This window comes from Microcaecilia unicolor, chromosome 11 (genome assembly GCF_901765095.1).
Source record: "Microcaecilia unicolor chromosome 11, aMicUni1.1, whole genome shotgun sequence".
Lineage (NCBI taxonomy): Eukaryota > Metazoa > Chordata > Amphibia > Gymnophiona > Siphonopidae > Microcaecilia > Microcaecilia unicolor.
In genome coordinates, this window is record NC_044041.1 from 118395511 (window position 1) to 118412796 (window position 17286).

General features: G+C 44.4%; 1 protein-coding gene across 2 annotated transcripts in view; it reads right to left on the reverse strand.

The window, feature by feature from the left end:
* The window catches only part of LOC115479721 (tyrosine-protein kinase Mer-like), a 42367-nt gene that overhangs the window by 7753 nt on the left and 17328 nt on the right, over window positions 1-17286 (reverse strand). For both annotated transcript variants that reach the window (XM_030217863.1, XM_030217862.1), the window contains exons 2-8: window positions 14257-14315; window positions 13282-13939; window positions 11675-11830; window positions 8166-8495; window positions 7056-7289; window positions 5261-5356; window positions 1160-1240 (exon numbers count right to left, since the gene is read on the reverse strand). In XM_030217863.1, coding sequence (XP_030073723.1) covers window positions 1160-1240; window positions 5261-5356; window positions 7056-7289; window positions 8166-8495; window positions 11675-11830; window positions 13282-13924 — 1540 coding nt within the window. In that variant the 5' untranslated portion in view covers window positions 13925-13939; window positions 14257-14315. The remainder of the gene's footprint in view (window positions 1-1159; window positions 1241-5260; window positions 5357-7055; window positions 7290-8165; window positions 8496-11674; window positions 11831-13281; window positions 13940-14256; window positions 14316-17286) is intronic.

Sequence of the window (17286 nt, forward strand, 5' to 3'; positions counted from 1 at the left end):
AATTATAGTATATGGTGAGGGTGATATGGGGCTCTCATGTATCGATTAAGAAGGACTGTGAGATATGCCACTATATTGCCTCTCTGACAGTGGACAGTCCTAGTCACTAGGAAGTACCTGGCATGTTTCTTCAGACTTAGCTATTACTAATGTTTTTCGCTCCTTTTATTCCACCAGACAAGGATACTTTGGATGGCTTTCTGTATCTAGGTCAACTTGATTTGCCCCATTTTTCTCCCCAACAGAGTGCATCTCTGAATGCCCCCATCTCTAATGGAGAACTAGCTGTGGCTCTTCGAGACAGTGCCCTTAATAAAGCTCTTGGCCCGGATGGGTTTTGGGCAGAGTTTTACAAGATTCTACATGATCATATTGCCCCTCCTTTACTGTCCTATTTTAATGATATGGTTGAACATATGTCTCTCCCTGCTTCACTTAACACCGCGCAGATTATTGTATTGGTGAAGCCAGACAAGGACCCAGGATGCCATCGCTGCTGGAGGACAAATAAATCAGATGGTAAGCAACTCCCAATTTGTTCCTAAAGCTCTGCACCCCACTGGGCATAAATGTGACTGCTAAAAAGGGCAAATATTAGCCCTAGGGGAGCGGAGCTATTCAACTGGATGTCTGCTCCTTAGCTCGGCATCACATGATCCTCCCCAAACCCCTTTTAAATCCAGCTATATTAGATGTCTTAACTATATCCTCAGAGACTCATAAGCACTGTTCCCTCTAAGCTGAGCGGGAGTCCTCCACCTACAATCCTGCCAGTGGGGGGTGCTGTTTCATTACGAACATTTTCAATTACTAGGGACAGGTGGGTTCACTGGAGTGCAGCAAATCTTGCCTGTCCCTCACTATTGAAAATGTGATAGCGAAATAGCACCCCCCACTGGCAGGATTGTAGGCGGAGAACTCCCACTCAGCTTATAGGGAACAGTGCAATAAGGAAGCTGATGAAATGCTATTTTTTTGCCATTTAAAACAAAGGGAAGAGACAACTGACACAACTTCATACCTCTGGTAATAAATCTCCTTATCCAATTCTGCACTAAAGAAAATATGATGAGAATTCTTTGCCAGAGGTTTTCTATCCCACTCAGTCCTTCTTATTCCATACTGGTAGGCACAAGGCCATCATCCAGTGCGCACTCACCTTTCATTGTCTTCACTGCCACCTGCATGTTTGGGCCGTTCATCCGTTGCAGGATTCCCAGATACACAGACCCAAACTCACCTGTGGGGATAAGGGAATAAATGCAGGATGAAATATTGGATCATATGCGTGTACCTGTGTGATGTATACTGCAGATTTGTGTATCTGTCCTGGTGGTTCTGCTTGTGTGGGTGTTCTATGTGTACTCATGGAGTTGTGAGTGGGCCTAGAGGCATGAGTGTATGTGTTTGTATCGTTGTTTGTGGATCTGTCTGTGTGTTGGTTTCTGGCTGAGGTTATGATGGCAGAAATTTCCGCCAGTAGTTCAGCAGGATGTATATCGGGAGGGTTAAGCATGGGTGGGTTCAAGGAGAAAGATGACTCATAAGTACATAAGTATTGCCATACCGGGACAGACCAAAGATCCATCAAGGCCAGTATCTTGTTTCCAATAGTGGCCAATCCAGGTCACAAATAGCTGGCAAGATCCCAAAAAAGTACAAAACATTTTATGCTGCTTATCCCAGAAATAAGCAGTGGATTTTCCCCAAGTCCATTTTAATAATGGTCTATGGACTTTTCCTTAAGGAAGTCGTCCAAACCTTTTTTAAACCTCACTAAGCTAACCACCTTTACCACATTCTCTGGCAATGAATTCCAGAATTTAATTATATGTTGAGAGAAGAAACATTTTCTCCGATTCGTTTTAAATTTACTACTTTGTAGCTTCATTGCATGCCCCCTAGTCCTAGTATTTTTTGGAAAGAGTAAACTGACACTTCACATCTACCCGTTCCACTCCGCTCATTATTTTATAAACCTCTATCACATCTCCCCTTAGCCATCTTTTCTCCAAGCTGAAGAGCCCTAGCTTTTCCTCATAGGGAAGTCGCCCCAGAGGATATTTGGAGGGTAGCTTTTTTTTTTTTTAAATATGTATCAGATATGCTCATTAGTTACACTAGTACTTTTCCTTTGAAGATAATCCCACCAAAATCTTCTGCACACATTTACACCTGCTATTTACTAGGTACAAGGTTTTCAAGAAACTTTGTGCACACACGTGTATTTTTTAAAATCCCAAAAGATAAACATAGCATAAGCCCAAATCTCATTTCAACTCCATCCATGGGAATTCTGCGCTTGCCATGGGTAAAATATGCCTCGTGGAATTATTTCCAACTTGTTCTCTGTGCATCTGTTTTGTGCGTGTGTTCATCTGTTTATATGTTTCTTTTGTTTGTGTATGGGTGACTGAATGTATGTGTCTGTGTGTGACTGCATGTTTGTATGTGTAGCAGAGCTGTCAAATTACCTATATCCTATCCAGGCGAGAGATTTTAAGCCAGTCCTGACAGTCTGATGCATTATAGGATCTAGAATCAAGGACTATAAATCCCACACTGTTATGAAATGTAAATACAAAACCAGGACAGATCAAAAAGTCTCCCTCCTGGACTGGACAACTTGACAGCCCCTCTGTGTATATGTGTGTGTGTGAGGGTGGAGGTAGGGGGAGGGTGTGGGGTTGGGGGTGGGTGTGTTGGCATTAGCTCTCTGTAGGGATGAGCAGACAGAACATTTTTTGTTTAGTGTTGTTTCTTTTGTGATTTGTGATTTTGTGTCATTACAGTAGACAACACAAAACATAAATGTTCTGGCCCCTTTCCCGTGGCCCATTGCCCCCCCCCCCCCCCCTTTCTAGCCTTCCTCTCTGCAGCTGTCCCTTCCAATCCTACACCCACTCTTCAAAGGCTCTCTCACCCTAAGGCCTACTGGTGGTCCAGTGGGGAATCATTTGGGCAGAAGCAATGCCCACTCGCTCCTGCCTATGGCTGCAGCTGCAGGCAATATGGTGATACGCAAGACTAGGATGAAAGGTCTTGGCCACCATATTGAATGGCCACAGGCAGGAGCAAATGGGCATTGCTCCTGCCCCAACAATCCCCTACTGGACCACCAAGGTTTGAAGTAAACCTGGGGAACCTGTGGAGAGTAGAGGGTCCCACGAGAAGGAGGGGTCAGAATCAGCTGCAGGGGGGCACTTGGACCGCAGGGGGGCTGTAATTGCAAAATCCTACTTGTTTTCATTTGCTAATGACAGGAAGTCATAGAGGAAATGTTGATACTTCCTCTGTTGTCAATGACTGCCCATCCCTAGCTGTCTCTGTGCCTGTGATGAGAGAGGAGAGCAGTTTCAAAAGGGCATTACATCTTTTACTCACAAAGGGGATAATATTATAAAGTCATTTTTGTGTGAATATGGCCACATATGTGTGTAAATGGTTTGTTATACAAGTCTGACCGGCATAAAAGGGTGCACTGTGACCTAATGCTGCATACTTTGCCAGTAGGCACATACAGAGGCAGAGTCTGGGCAGATTGTGGATGGAGTTTGCAAGTATGCACATAAATTATAAAGCTCACTAACTTATTCACATGCTGAAATAATCTAGGCGTGACCATTTACACCAGCTCGCGATTTCTTCTGCTTACGCTAGTATTTTCTAAAGACACAAGAGATCAAATGGGCATTCTATTTTATCACGTTGTAAACCATAGCATTTTGTTAAGTGCTGTTACATACGCTGATTTGTTTTGTTATGCCAATAAAGTCACACGCATAGTTATAGAATATGCTTCAATTTCCATGCGGACCTCTAGGCACACTATATAGAATCCGGTCCTATGTGGGTAAAAGATGTAATGTCCTTTTCAAACTGCCCTCCCTTCTCATCACAGGCACAGAGACAGCTAGGGATGGGCAGTCGTTGACAACAGAGGAAGTATCAACAAGATTTTCTGTATGGTTTCCTGTAGTTGGCAAATGAAAACAAGTAGGATTTGGCAATTACAGCCTCCCCCCCCCCCCCCCCCCCCCCCCCGCAATATATACATTTATGTGTCTATCAAATAGTGGTTAAGTAAGCACAGGTAGCTCCTTGTGACTCTGGGCAAGTCACTTAACCCTCCATTGCCCCAGGTACAAATAAATACCTGTATATGTAAGCCGCATTGAGCCTGCCATAAGTGGGAAAGCGCGGGGTACAAATGAAACAAAAAATAAAATAAAATTACCTCATAAGGTCCAGAGTTTTATAACAAGCCATTCCTACGTACAAATCATGGCTTTATTTGTGGATATGGTATTTAAAATGATCCTGTAAATGACTCAGTCAGGACCTACAAAAGTCTCAGAGTCAGGGTTGCTGTGAGCACAGTATACACCACCCATGCTTCCTTTCCAGACAGAGACCAGAAACTGTGGCATGCTGAATCATTTATTTGCTCATACTTTTCCCACTGGTAGCTCAAGAGTTTGCCTCAGGTACAAACTTAGATTGTGAGCCCTCCTGGGACACAGAAATATCCAGTGTACCTGAATGTAACTCACCTTGAGCTACTACTGAAAAAGGTGTGAGCAATATAAATATTGTCAGATACACAACAAGATTGTAAGCCTGATTGTAATACCTGAATGTAACTCACTTTATATATATAAGCCCTCTAGAGACAAGGAAATACCTGAATGTAACTCACTTTATATATATATATATATATATATAAAGTGAGTTACATTCAGGTATTTCCTTGTCTCTAGAGGGCTTACAATCTTGTTGTGTATCTGACGCAGTGGGGGGTTAAGTAACCTGCTCATCATCACAAGGAGCAGGATTTGAACTGGGCTCTGCTGGTTCTTAGCCCAATGCTATAACCACTAAGCTACTTCGCCCCTGCTGCCCCATTTAATGTCTCTATGCTTGGATGTAGGATACTGTGGATATTGGCGGGAGGCTAAAGCAAAGAGAGGGGTGTCCTCCAATCGCCAGTGACATAGAAGGGAGGAGTAGTTTAGTGATTAGAGAAGCAGATTACAAATAAGGGAAGTCTGGGTTCAAATTCCCCTCCCCCACCACCAACACCCCCCCCCCCCTCCAGCAATCTCAGGCAAGCCACCCCCACCCCAGACACAACCCAGATTGGAAGTCCATCTAGACAAGGAAAGAAGTTGCATATTTGAACATAACTTGCCTGGATCTGGATTTGAAAAAGGTGAGTAATACATCCAAAGATGAAATCCAAATAGTCCCTGGCACTGACCTGAGCCCAGCTGACACCCCAGGATCAACTTTGTTCTCTCCACCATAACATCCTTCAGTTTCTCCTTCAGATCCTTTTGGATTGGCAGGCCCCAAACTAGGCAGGGGGGGGGAGGGGAACAAAGCGGATGTTAAAATGGCATAAAGAGGGGAGGGAGGGAGGGAAGTGGAAGCACCCCAATATCCCCAATCCCCGCTGAAATAAAAATAGGCAGCCAGCTCAAGTGATACATAATAGGGTCACTTAAAATTTTATTTAATTCCATTAGTATTTATGTAGGGGACAGAAGGCTGCTGAGTGGACAAGATTGCACAGTCTAGCCTGATATTAGGATTAAATCTAACTGGCAGAACTGTAGCCACCTAGGGCTCGATAGTCAAAGAATGTATGCTCCTAATTTTGAGAGTTATGGTCCTAAATTAGCCTCTTTGAAAATTTACTATGGCAGGCCTAAATTTATTAAGATTAAATTTCAGAGGTTGATATTCAAAGTGATTTAAGCAACTGGGAGAGGCTTCTGGCTTCTTAAATCACCTCTCCAGGGCTAACCGGGGATATTCAGTGGCACTTAACCGGACAGTACCACCTGCCAAGTCTCCCGCTTTTAGTGGGAAACTCCCACTTTTGCAAGTCATCTCCTGAACTCCTGCCGGGATCGCCCGCTGAATAGCCTCCATTTCCAGTGACAGCAGGAAATGTCTTCATTGAACATATCTCCTGCTGCCGCTGGTCTTGTGGCAGCAGGAGATGTTTTCTGAAGGCATCTCCTGCTGTTGCTGGAAAGGGAGGCTACTTCTGGTGCTCCAATTAAACCTCATTGTGCTCCTGGCTGCAAATCACGGTGTGCAGGGGCGAAGCTATGAGCGGGTTGGGCGGAGCAGTGGGCAGGCCCTAAATCTCCCGCTCGGAAGACTGACCCCCTTGGCAGCTCTAGTACCACTGAATATCCCCTCTGACTGCCCATGCCGGAACCATCTACTTTGTGGGTAGTAAAGAGGCGGAGTTAGGGCGGAGACAGGGCAGTGTGGAAAGCTATCTAGTTAGCACAGATTTTCAATCTGCTAATTAGCTGAACAACTGCATAAATCCCCACCCCTTTTTCTACAAAGCCAAGCAGCAAAGCCCACTTTGAATGGGCTTTGTTGGCATTACTGCACCGGCAGCCGCTAGCGTGGCTTTGTAAAAGGGGGGAGGGGGGTAAAGGCAACTGGGCACCATCTGATTATCATCCAGTGCCGAGTTACATTCTGGGTATTGACTCTGGCTGCCCCCTGTTCCGATCCACCCTCCCACCACCCCTTGGAATGGCAACACTCCCCCCTCCGTGACCTTAAATTATTGGACCTCCATGCAAAAGTCACACTGATGCATGTAAAGAAAGAACACAGCACAGACAGCTGGGGAGTGGATTGTCATCAGAGCTTCAAGAAAAAGTTACACAGACACATGTAAAGCATGAATACAGCATGGAGAGCTGAAGAGCAGATCTTCATTGAAGGACTATACAGTAGTCACATTGATACACACAAAACATGAATTCAGCACAGACAGGTTAAGATTGGATCTTCATCATTGCCCCACAGAGGCACATCAGTACAGCACAGATGACTTATGGATGAACTCAGAGGATGGCTTTTAAAATCGGTGTGAACTTAGTAAAAAAAAATAACATATTGAGCAAAAGAGAAAAGAGACCATGGAATACAACCCAAAGCAGATACAACAGAACCAAGAAGCAGACCAAGTGATATTCTGGAAACATGAGCTATCCTGTGCCCCAGGGCCCCCTGCTCACGTGTCATATCCTCCTCCCGGCGACGATAAGTCACAGTAGATGAAAGCATCGGTGGGACTCCCAGCTCAGAATTGCACAGTTTGGCCTGCTTTCTGTGCCAGACAATAACCCCTGCAACGATGAGGACCAGAAGTAGGCTGCCACAGATTATGGAGCTGATAAGCGCTGTTAGTTGCTGACGACCTGCAGGATGCGAGCTACGTTGTCCTATCATGTACTCTGTAGTTGTACAACCTGCACAGAGGAAGAATAGGAAGATTAAAAGAAGAGTGGTGTAGTTGTACAGCTGATGTCTGCAAGTGGCAACTGGAAGGGTGTTCTGACCTGGTTTTACAGCCTGTCTCACTGACACAGACTACCCAGTAATTACTGTGGATTCTTTTGGATTCGTATTAAGTAAATTAGACTTTTATTAGAGGTTCTAAGATCTAAGATACACAATCATATATATATATATTTATATATACACACACACACACACACACACACACACACACACACACACACACACAATGATTAAGCTATATAACTGAAAAGAAGCAATACCTATAAACAATCATTACATCACTGGTCCCTACATCTAAGCAATGCTAGGAGTTTCTAGACCAGGAAAAGAAGCAATAAACAATCATTATACATACATCCATCACTGGTTCTTACATCATCATCCAGGCTTTTTACATCAGCTGAGAGAAGCCCCTTTTTTAGCGAACCCAGAGTCTCATGACCAGGAGTCTGGTTCCATGAGATGCGTCTACCCATAGATGAGCTTCCAGCTTCACTGTAAGAGGCCCCCCTTTTTTATTAGGCTTAGATCTCATGTTCAGAGCTAAGCAAAATTACAGAATGCTTGAGAATTTCTCTGTTTTGGTAAACAAGCCATACTGTGGGAATGTGGTCACATGTTTCTCAGTCCAGGTGGCCAGTCTGAACTCGAAACAAGCTCCACCTCTCCCTTCACCTACCAAAGTAATTAGAGCTGTGTCTTATCTTCTTCTACATTTCACACAAACATAATAATTTACAGACCCCGAGTGCACTTGTCAGTCAAGGCAGAGTTGAAAAACAATTTTTAAAATTCACTTCTATTACAAAGGGTAAATTACGTACTGTTCTCCCTGAGCTGAACCGTCACCGTAGTGAATGCCCCCTTTCCTTTCTCTGACATGCCATTCACTGCCTCAATCTGGAAATGGTATTCCACACATGGACTAAGCGGCCCCACGTATACCCAATTTTGTAGCAGCCCGCTCTGCCCGGGAGTGTAGATGAGGTGTTGGCAAGGGAACAAAACGGTGGAATTTCCCTGCGGATTACTGGAGCAACTGATCCAGTAGTTCCCATCGTGCCGGTGGCCCCAATCAGTGGGTGGATCCCACATCAATGTGGCCTGCGAGCCATTCAAAAGAAGCGTGGCATTCTCAGGAGCAGATGGTGGCCCTGAAAAAGAAAGTAAAGATATAAAAAGAGTCACAAACCACACTCTAAAGCAGTGCTTGTCAAGGGCCTGCAGGCAGTAGGGGGCCCACTTTCCCCTAGCCTTCATCTAATTTAATCATGTTTGATAGGACAGTATAGCCTGGCATTCCTTTGGTGATGCCCTGTTGTGGCATGCAGTAGTTTAGAGTTAGAGATGATAAATACAACCATTGCAGTAACATTCAACTTTATAAAGGGTTACTATAGTCAAGCAAGAGGAAATGCAAAATGAGGCATCTTAAATACAGAAATCCAAAGCACCTTACACAATAAGGGGTGAGGGGCTGATGTGCGTGGACCAGAAGAGCGAATCTTGGGACAATAATGTAGGAAAGGGGAAAGGATTTGATATACTGCCTTTCTGTGATCACAGTCAAAGCAGTTTACTGCTACTTATTTTGTGCCTGGTATAATGGAGCGTTAAGTGACTTGCCCAGAGTCACCAGAAGCTGCAGTGGGAATTGAGCCCAGTTTCCCTGGTTCTCAGGGCACTGCACTAACCATTAGGCTACTCGGCCACTAAGGATAGCAAAGTAACACTAGGCCAGCAGTAGCTGAATGACACAGAGTCGTATTTTCAAAGCACTTAGACTTACAAAGTTCCATAGGCTACTATGGGGCTCATTTTCGAAAGAGAAAAACATCTAAAAAGTGGCATAAAGCAGCATTTGAACATTCTTCTCACAAAAACTTCCAAATCAGTATTTTTGAAACCTATTTTTCAGACATTTTTCTATGCTGTCCTTCTGCAGTGCATCCAAATCTCAAGGGGGGGGGGGGGGGTGTCGGGGCATGGTAAGGGCAAGATTTGGGCATTCCTAAGACTTGGATGTTTTTAAGTCATAATGGAACAAAACAAAACTGTCCAGGACTAAAACTAAGACTTTTGAGCTAGACCTGTTTTTATAACAAACAAGGCACAAAAAGGTGCCCTAAATGACCAGATGACCACTGGAGGGAATCAGGAATGACCCCTCAACAACCCTCCCACTGGTCACTGACCCCCCCCCCTCCCATCCCCCCAAAATGTGAATAAAAATATGATTTACCAGCCTCTATGACAGCCTCAAATGTTAAAATCAGGACTATTAGAGCAGAATGCAAGTCCCTGGAGTAGTATAGTGGTTGGTGCAATGCACTGTGGAGTGGGGGACTCAGGTCCCTCTCTCTCTCTACCTGTTACACTTGTGGTGGAAACTGTGACCCCTACTGTACCCACACATAGGTGCCTCCTTCACCCATAAGGGCTATTGTAGTGGTGAACAGTAGGGGTAGTGGGTTTTTGTGCAAAACTTCCAAAATTGGACTTAGAAGTCATATCGAAAATGCCCCTCTATGTAACTTTGTAAGTCTAAGTGCTTTGAAAATATGTCTCACGGTCTCTCGGGGTCTCAAAGCTCTAGGAAAAGAATTCTACGTTTTAGCCAAAAGAACAAGGGAGCTCAAAAAAATCTTTTAGACCCAGATTGAAGCTGCAAAATGCTTACTGTGTTCTTTCTTTGACCAGACTATCAAGCACAATGGCAACAACTTTCAGAAAGTGACCAGTCTTCAGGCTATCAACAGTCCCACTATGTTCCCCATTTGCTGAATCAACTCCCACCCCTTCCATCATGTCTATTGCATCCACGCCACATAAAAGCACCCGTCTTAGAGAGCCATGAACTAAAGGCTGGCAAGCACGATACAATGCAGTATTCCTGTAGTAATGCTCTGCATATGACATACCATGGTGTGGTATTCCTGTAGTAACATTCTGGATTTGGCCTGAAGCGCTGTAGTATTCCTCTGGTAAAGCTCTGGCTATGATATGCTATGGTATGTTATTTCTGTGGCGACAACCTAGATTTGGCACAATGTAATTCATACTCCTTGGTAATGGTCAATATGGCACGCTATCTTGTAGTATTCCTATGATAACATTCTAGATTTAGCACAATATAATACAATATTCCTGTGGTAATGCTCTGGATATGGCATGCTATTGTGTAACATTCTAGATTTGGCACAGTATAATGCAGTACTCCTGTGGTAATGCTCTGGTGTGGTATTCTTATGGTACTGAGCCATGCTGACTACTGCAATGGAATCTAAGCAGGATGCAAAGAACAAATCCTAAAGAATACTTCAGATCACACAAAACATGGCTGCAAGACTCATCTTCGGAAAAACATGATTTGAAAGCGCAAAACCCCTTCGCGAAAAACTACATTGGCTCCCAATCAAAGAACGCATTGCCTTCAAAATCTGTACTATGGTTCATAAAATCATATACGGTGAAGCACCAGATTACATGACAGACCTAATCGACCTACCAGCCAGAAACTCATCCATATCAACATGAATGTACCTAAATCTACACTACCCAAGCTGCAAAAGGACTCAAATACAAATCAACTTACGCATCCAGTTTTTCCTACATCAGCACACAATTATGGATGGAATGCACTACCAAAAGATTTGAAAACCATATACGACCATCTACACTTCAGAAAGACACTCAAGACCCACCTGTTTAAAAAGGCATACCCTACAGATCCAATGTAAATGCCTGATCTCTGCGACACAACAACGCAAAAGTTCGTAATGGCCATCACCGAACTCTCCCGTCAAACGATTCCTCTATGTGGTCCTACCACATGAACCTTACCCTATCATAGCTTCACCTTGTATTTATCTACACCGGAGTCTGCAACTGCTCTCCGGCATTATGTAAGCCACATTGAACCTACAAAGAGGTGGGAAAATGTGGGGTATAAATGTAACAAATAATTAAATAAAATAAACATTCTAGATTTGGCACAATATAATGCAATGTTCCTGTGGTAATGCTCTGGATATGGTGTGGTATTCCTGTGGTAACATTCTAGATTTGACATAACATAATGCAGTATTTCTGTGGTAAACCTTTGGCTTGGAATACTGCAGTTTCCTTGTGGTGGTGCGCTGGATTTGGCACATTGTATTACGGTATTGTGGTGGTGATGCTCATCTTTTACCATACTATAGTGAGGCAGTGTCACCAGGGATTTATCTTGTTGAGAAATGTTTTTCAGCATTTAATTACTCATAGTCAAATCGGGTATTAATTGTTTACAGCACTAAGGGTTAACATATAGAAAAGGAAGAAAGGCACTCACGAGTACAGCCCAGTTCCCAGGGGTCTGACTCTTTTCGGTAATAACTGTCCAGGCACTGACAGAGCGCAGATCCCTCGACTTTGCTGTGACTGAAGGGGGCGCACTTACGACAGGCTGCATTTTCCAGGAGAGGTTTGAAGAATCCAATCTTGCAGGCTGAATTTAACAGAAAAGAGGGACATGCTACTTAATTATTCATAACAAGTTTACCAAACTCCTTTAACATCTATTCCTCTGATATTCAGCTGGCTGCGAGCAGCTCAACCCTGATATTCAATGCTGAGCCATTTCCGGCGACCGGCATTGAATATCCGGGTTTTTCAACACTGGCTAGTGCATGACCGGTTAAGTCGGTATTCAGACTTAACCGACCATGGCTTAGCAGGCAAAGATAGGCCTGTTTTTTTATGTGGCCTTATTTGGCCACTAAGCCTTGCTGGTTAAGTTCTGAATATCGGAACTTAAATGGTTCCACCCCCCCGGAACGCCCCCAGCATCGCCGGCTTTATTTTTGGCACTAACCAGGTATTTTCAGCAGCGATAACCAATTGAATGCCACTGAAAATGACCGGTTATCTGCCGAGACATGAGTTAACCGGTCAGCAGCCATTCCAGGTCAGTCAACTCGCACTGAATAGCAAGCCCTACATATATATATATATATATCTATATCTATATATATAGATATAGATATAGATATATACACAGTGCGTTTTCTCTAGCAAAAAGGTGCTGGTACTCAAATGCCAGGCCACCCTTCAGGGATGGGGTGATCACTGAGAGATCCACCCCACAATAGCCAGGCCCCCTGCAACCTGTCACAGAATCTATGACAAGGCAGAATTGGTATGTAGAGCCTGAGCTCTTTCATTAAAACTTGGGAAGCATGGGTCAATTTTAGCAGACAATGGAAAAGGTGCCGGTACTCAGTACCCCCAAGTACCCCCTCAAAAAAAGCCCTGTATATACACAAAGCAGTTTGTGAGCATTGATATTTGAGTGTTAGCTCCTAGTTACTCCTTTCTACAAACTGTGCATGCACAAACTGCATAGTATTATGTGTATCCAGCAAGGGAGATTAATGTGGCAGTGGGGGAGGCTGGCAGGTCACCAAGGCCCTTTCAGCCCAAAAGAAAACAGCAGCAGAAGAGGTGGGATGGGGCCTTCACCTACAGGTAGGGACCTCATGTTAGTTCATGATTTTCGACAGGCCATTTCTGCTAGTTTACAATATATTCACACTGCCTCTTGGTGGGAGAGACTGGGACTGCCCCATAGCCAGCATCCCTGCATCATTCTCTAGAATGCCTCCTACTGAGTGACACTGGGATTGTAAGCTCTCTCTGCTATTTCCTACTGCGCCTCCTGCTGGAAGAAGGGGAATGGGATTTGATATACCGCCTTTCTGTGGTTACAATCAAAGCAGTTTACATACTATATACAGGTACTATTTTGTACCTGGGGCAATGGAGGGTTAGGTGGCTTGCCCAGAGTCACAAGGAGCTGCAGTGGGAATCGAACCCAGGATCAAAGTCTGCTGCACTAACCAGTAGGCTACTTCTAAAACTTCAACAGCTGGGTGAACACCCTCCACACTAATTAATTACCTTCACACTTGGTTTCTGTGTTTTCAAAGCCCATGTCACAGATGCATTGCCCACTGAGTGGTCCCCAGGTTCCATCCTCATTGCACACTTGCTTCAGTTGATCCTTCGTCTTGGCATTCTCCACACAGCTTCCATTCACCACTCCAGAACCTCCTGCCATGGTTGGGTACCTTGCCAGACCTGCCACCCCAGCTGGGCATTTGCGGAAGTAGATTCGGAAGGAACCCAAGAACAAACAGGGCCCCAGATACTCAATCAACAGATAGAAAGGGGACCCCGGAATGGTACCTAAGTTCATTTGAGTCACAGAGTTCAGCTGCTCACGGATCTTGGTGAGTTTAACTTCGGGGAAGAGGTACTCGGGGGGGAAGTGCTTTCCAGGAGGCACAGCCAGCCCCAGTTTGGAGACCAGCTTTCTTCTAATAGACAGCCTGGGGTGGGTCTCCAGCAGGTAGACATTGAACTTTGTATCTGGGTAGGTCTCGGCACTTTGCTGTTCCTCCTGCGCAAAGGTGATATCCAGAAAAACCCTTCGTGCCTCTTTTCCAGGGATGGGCTGCGTCCATAACCAGGTCACGTTGTGCTGTTTTTGTTTACTGCATGTATGGTGCACACGGTGGTTGGTAGCTGATTCCAGGGCCATGTTAATGTTATACCACTGGAGAAAGAATTATGGATATCAGTGTTTGATTCAAGGGAGATGGAAAAGCTACAGCAGATTTTGGTTCTGAATAGCAACTGAAGTGGAGCCTAGCTCTGCAAACACAGAGCTGTGCCACTTGCAGACCCAGGATAAAATCATACTGCAACCAACAACTCCTATATGTACCCTTGTGCTCAGAACACAGAGCTATGACCCCTGCAATCCCACTGCTGACACAAACCCTCACAGTGTGGCCTCAGCACGTCTGCTCATCCTATGAAATGCCATGTCATGGTGAAGGGTTGGTGTATGTGCATTTTAAAGCCACTTACTGCTGTATTGGGGAACCACTCTAGTGTCAGGTCCTCCACCCTGGTGTTCACCAGATCCTCTGAAAGAAATGGAGAGATGTTGTAGTGAATGAGGAGACAGGAAGGAAAACAAAGAGTTGAATTAGAAGAATCCTAATGCTCTTTAGATGTGCAAAAAGCACAGCTGCAGATGGGAATCTATCAGTAACATCAGCCCCCCCCCCTAACATTCTCCACCTCTATTGTGAATCTTTGAAACATGCAGCAGTCATTTCATAAGACAGTGCTTAAAAAGAATTATTTTAAAAAGCACCTACTTTATTAAAAAGGTACGCAGGCACCTATGTGGAATGGGTAGACATGAATCGCTTGTTTACACTTTCCAAAAATACTAGGACTAGGGTGCATGCAATGAAGCTACAAAGTCGTAAATTTAAAATGAATTGGAGAAAATATTTCTTCACTCAATGTGTAATTAAACTCTGGAATTCATTGCCAGAGAATATAGTAAAAGCAGTTAGCTTAGCAGGGTTTAAAAAAGGTTTGGATGGCTTCCTAAAGGAAAAGTCCATTTAAAATGGATTTGGGGAAAATCCACTGCTTATTTCTAGAATAAGCAGCATAAAACGTATTGTACTGTTTTGGGATCTTGCCAGGTACTTGTGATATGGATTGGCCATTGTTGGAAACAGGATGCTGGGTTTGATGGACCTTTGGTCTGTCCCAGTATGGCAATAATTATGTACTTATATTTACTTTAATCTTTTGTAGTGTACAATGGTGTCAAATTGCACAGCACAAAGCAGTAAAAAAAAAAGAAAAAACCAGCACGATGGACTCTCAAGAGCAGAACAAACAAATGTGCTTTATTCAAAGATCTGACACGGGCTGTGTTTTTGCATCACTGCACCTGCATCAGGGGTCAATCTCAAAACAGCACATAAAAAACATTGAAACTTAAAAGCCGCTCCAGGCAAACTATCCCAAATCATCTCTTTTTGGTTCAAGTGTGACGTGGAGGGGCATAATCGAAAGGGGCGCCCAAGTTTTCCTGAGGACATCCTCGTAGGACGTCCTGGTGAAAGGGCAGGGAAACCCATATTATCGAAACAAGATGAGCGGCCATCTTTCGTTTCAATAATACAGTCAGGGTTGCCCAAATCTCTAAATTTAGGTCGACCTTAGAGATGGTCGTCCCCAATTTTTGTTGATAATGGAAACCAAGGACGCCCATCTCAGAAACGACCAAATCCAAGCCCTTTGGCCGTGGGAGGAGCCAGCATTTGTAGTGCACTGGTCCCCCTCACATGCCAAGACACCAACCGGGCACCCTAGGGGGCACTGCAGTGGACTTCAGAAATTGCTCCCAGGTGCATAGCGCCCTTACTTTGTGTGCTGAGCCCCCCCCAACCCCCCCAAACCCCACTCCCCACAACTGTACACCACTACCACAGCCTTTATGGGTGAAGGGGGGCACCTACATGTGGGTACAGTGGGTTTGTGGTGGGTTTACATTTACCACTACAAGTGCAACAGGTGGGGGGGGGATGGGCCTGGGTCCGCCTGCCTAAAGTGCACTGCACCCACTAAAACTGCTGTCATGGAGCTGGGTATGATATTTGCGGCTGGCATAGAGGCTGGAAAAATATTTTTTTTAAAATTTTTTTGAGGGTGGGAGGGGTTAGTGACCATTGGGGGAGTAAGGGGAGGTGATCCCCGATTCCCTCCGGTGGTCATCTGGTCATTTAGGGCACATATTTGAGGCTTGGTCGTAAGAAAAAAAGGACTAAGTAAAGTTGTCCAAGTGTTCGTCAGGGACGCCGTTCTTTTGTCTATTATCGGTCGAGGACGCCCATGTGTTAGGCACACCCCAGTCCCGCCTTCGCTACGCCTCCGACACGCCCCCGTGAACTTTGGTCATCCCCATGATGGAAAGCAGTTGAGGACGCCCAAAATCGGCTTTTGATTATGCCGATTTGGGCGACCCTGTAAGAAGGACGCCCATCTTGCGATTTGTGTCGAAAGATGGACGTCCTTCTCTTTCGAAAATAAGCCTGACAGTCTTCCACATTTGATGATTTTGGGTTGTTTGGCTGGAGCGACTTTTAAGGTCCAATGTTTTTTTTATGAGCTGTTTTGAGATTGAGCCCTGACGCAGACACGGTGACGCTGAAACACGGCCCGTGTCGGGACTTTAGATAAAGCACATTTGTTTTTTCCACTCTTGAGAGCCCTTTGTGCTGGTTTTTTTTTGCTACTTTAATTTTTTGATAGACTGTCTTTCGTAAAGACATCAGAACGAGTAAATGCTAAAAGCAATCACACAATAGGACAGATATCTAGGCACCAAATTCTATAAATAGCGTCAAAAATCCCCACGCTAAGTGCTATTCTATAAAAGGCACTGAAAGTTAGGCACTGTTTATAGAACACGCTTGACGCCCAAACTTAGAGTTGAGGATTTACACCAGTTAAACCCTGGTGTAAATTCTTATGTCTAAATTAGGTGCGGATACCCTTTATTCTATAGCAGTGTGCATAAATTGTAGGAATGCCCTGATGCACGCATGACTCTCTCATGGCCGTGCCCTCCATTTGGAGCAGTGCATAAAATTTACACACAAATCCCACAACTAAAATTGCACACGTAAATTTCAATTAATGCCAATTAGTGCCAATAATTGATTATTAACATCCAATTATCAGCTCTAATTGGCTCATTATTCAGTTAAATTGGGCACGTACCCAAATTTGTGCACATAGTTTTAATTGCCATTTATCGAATTTCGGGGCAAGAGCTCAAATAGACAATATTACAGAGGAATTATAACTGAGAAGAGCTAAAAGTACAGTTTAAAATACAAACATGCAGAAACACTGGGGTCAAAATTCAATGCAATTGAACCAGAAACAGCTCCTAGCCAGTTAAATCGCCTGTTCAAGGCTAACCTGCCATTTTCTGCAACACTTAACCGGTTCATGCCTTTGAAAATGGCTGGTTAGCACTTAATGCAAAACCAGCTATTTTGGGGGCATTCTGAGGGCGGAGTC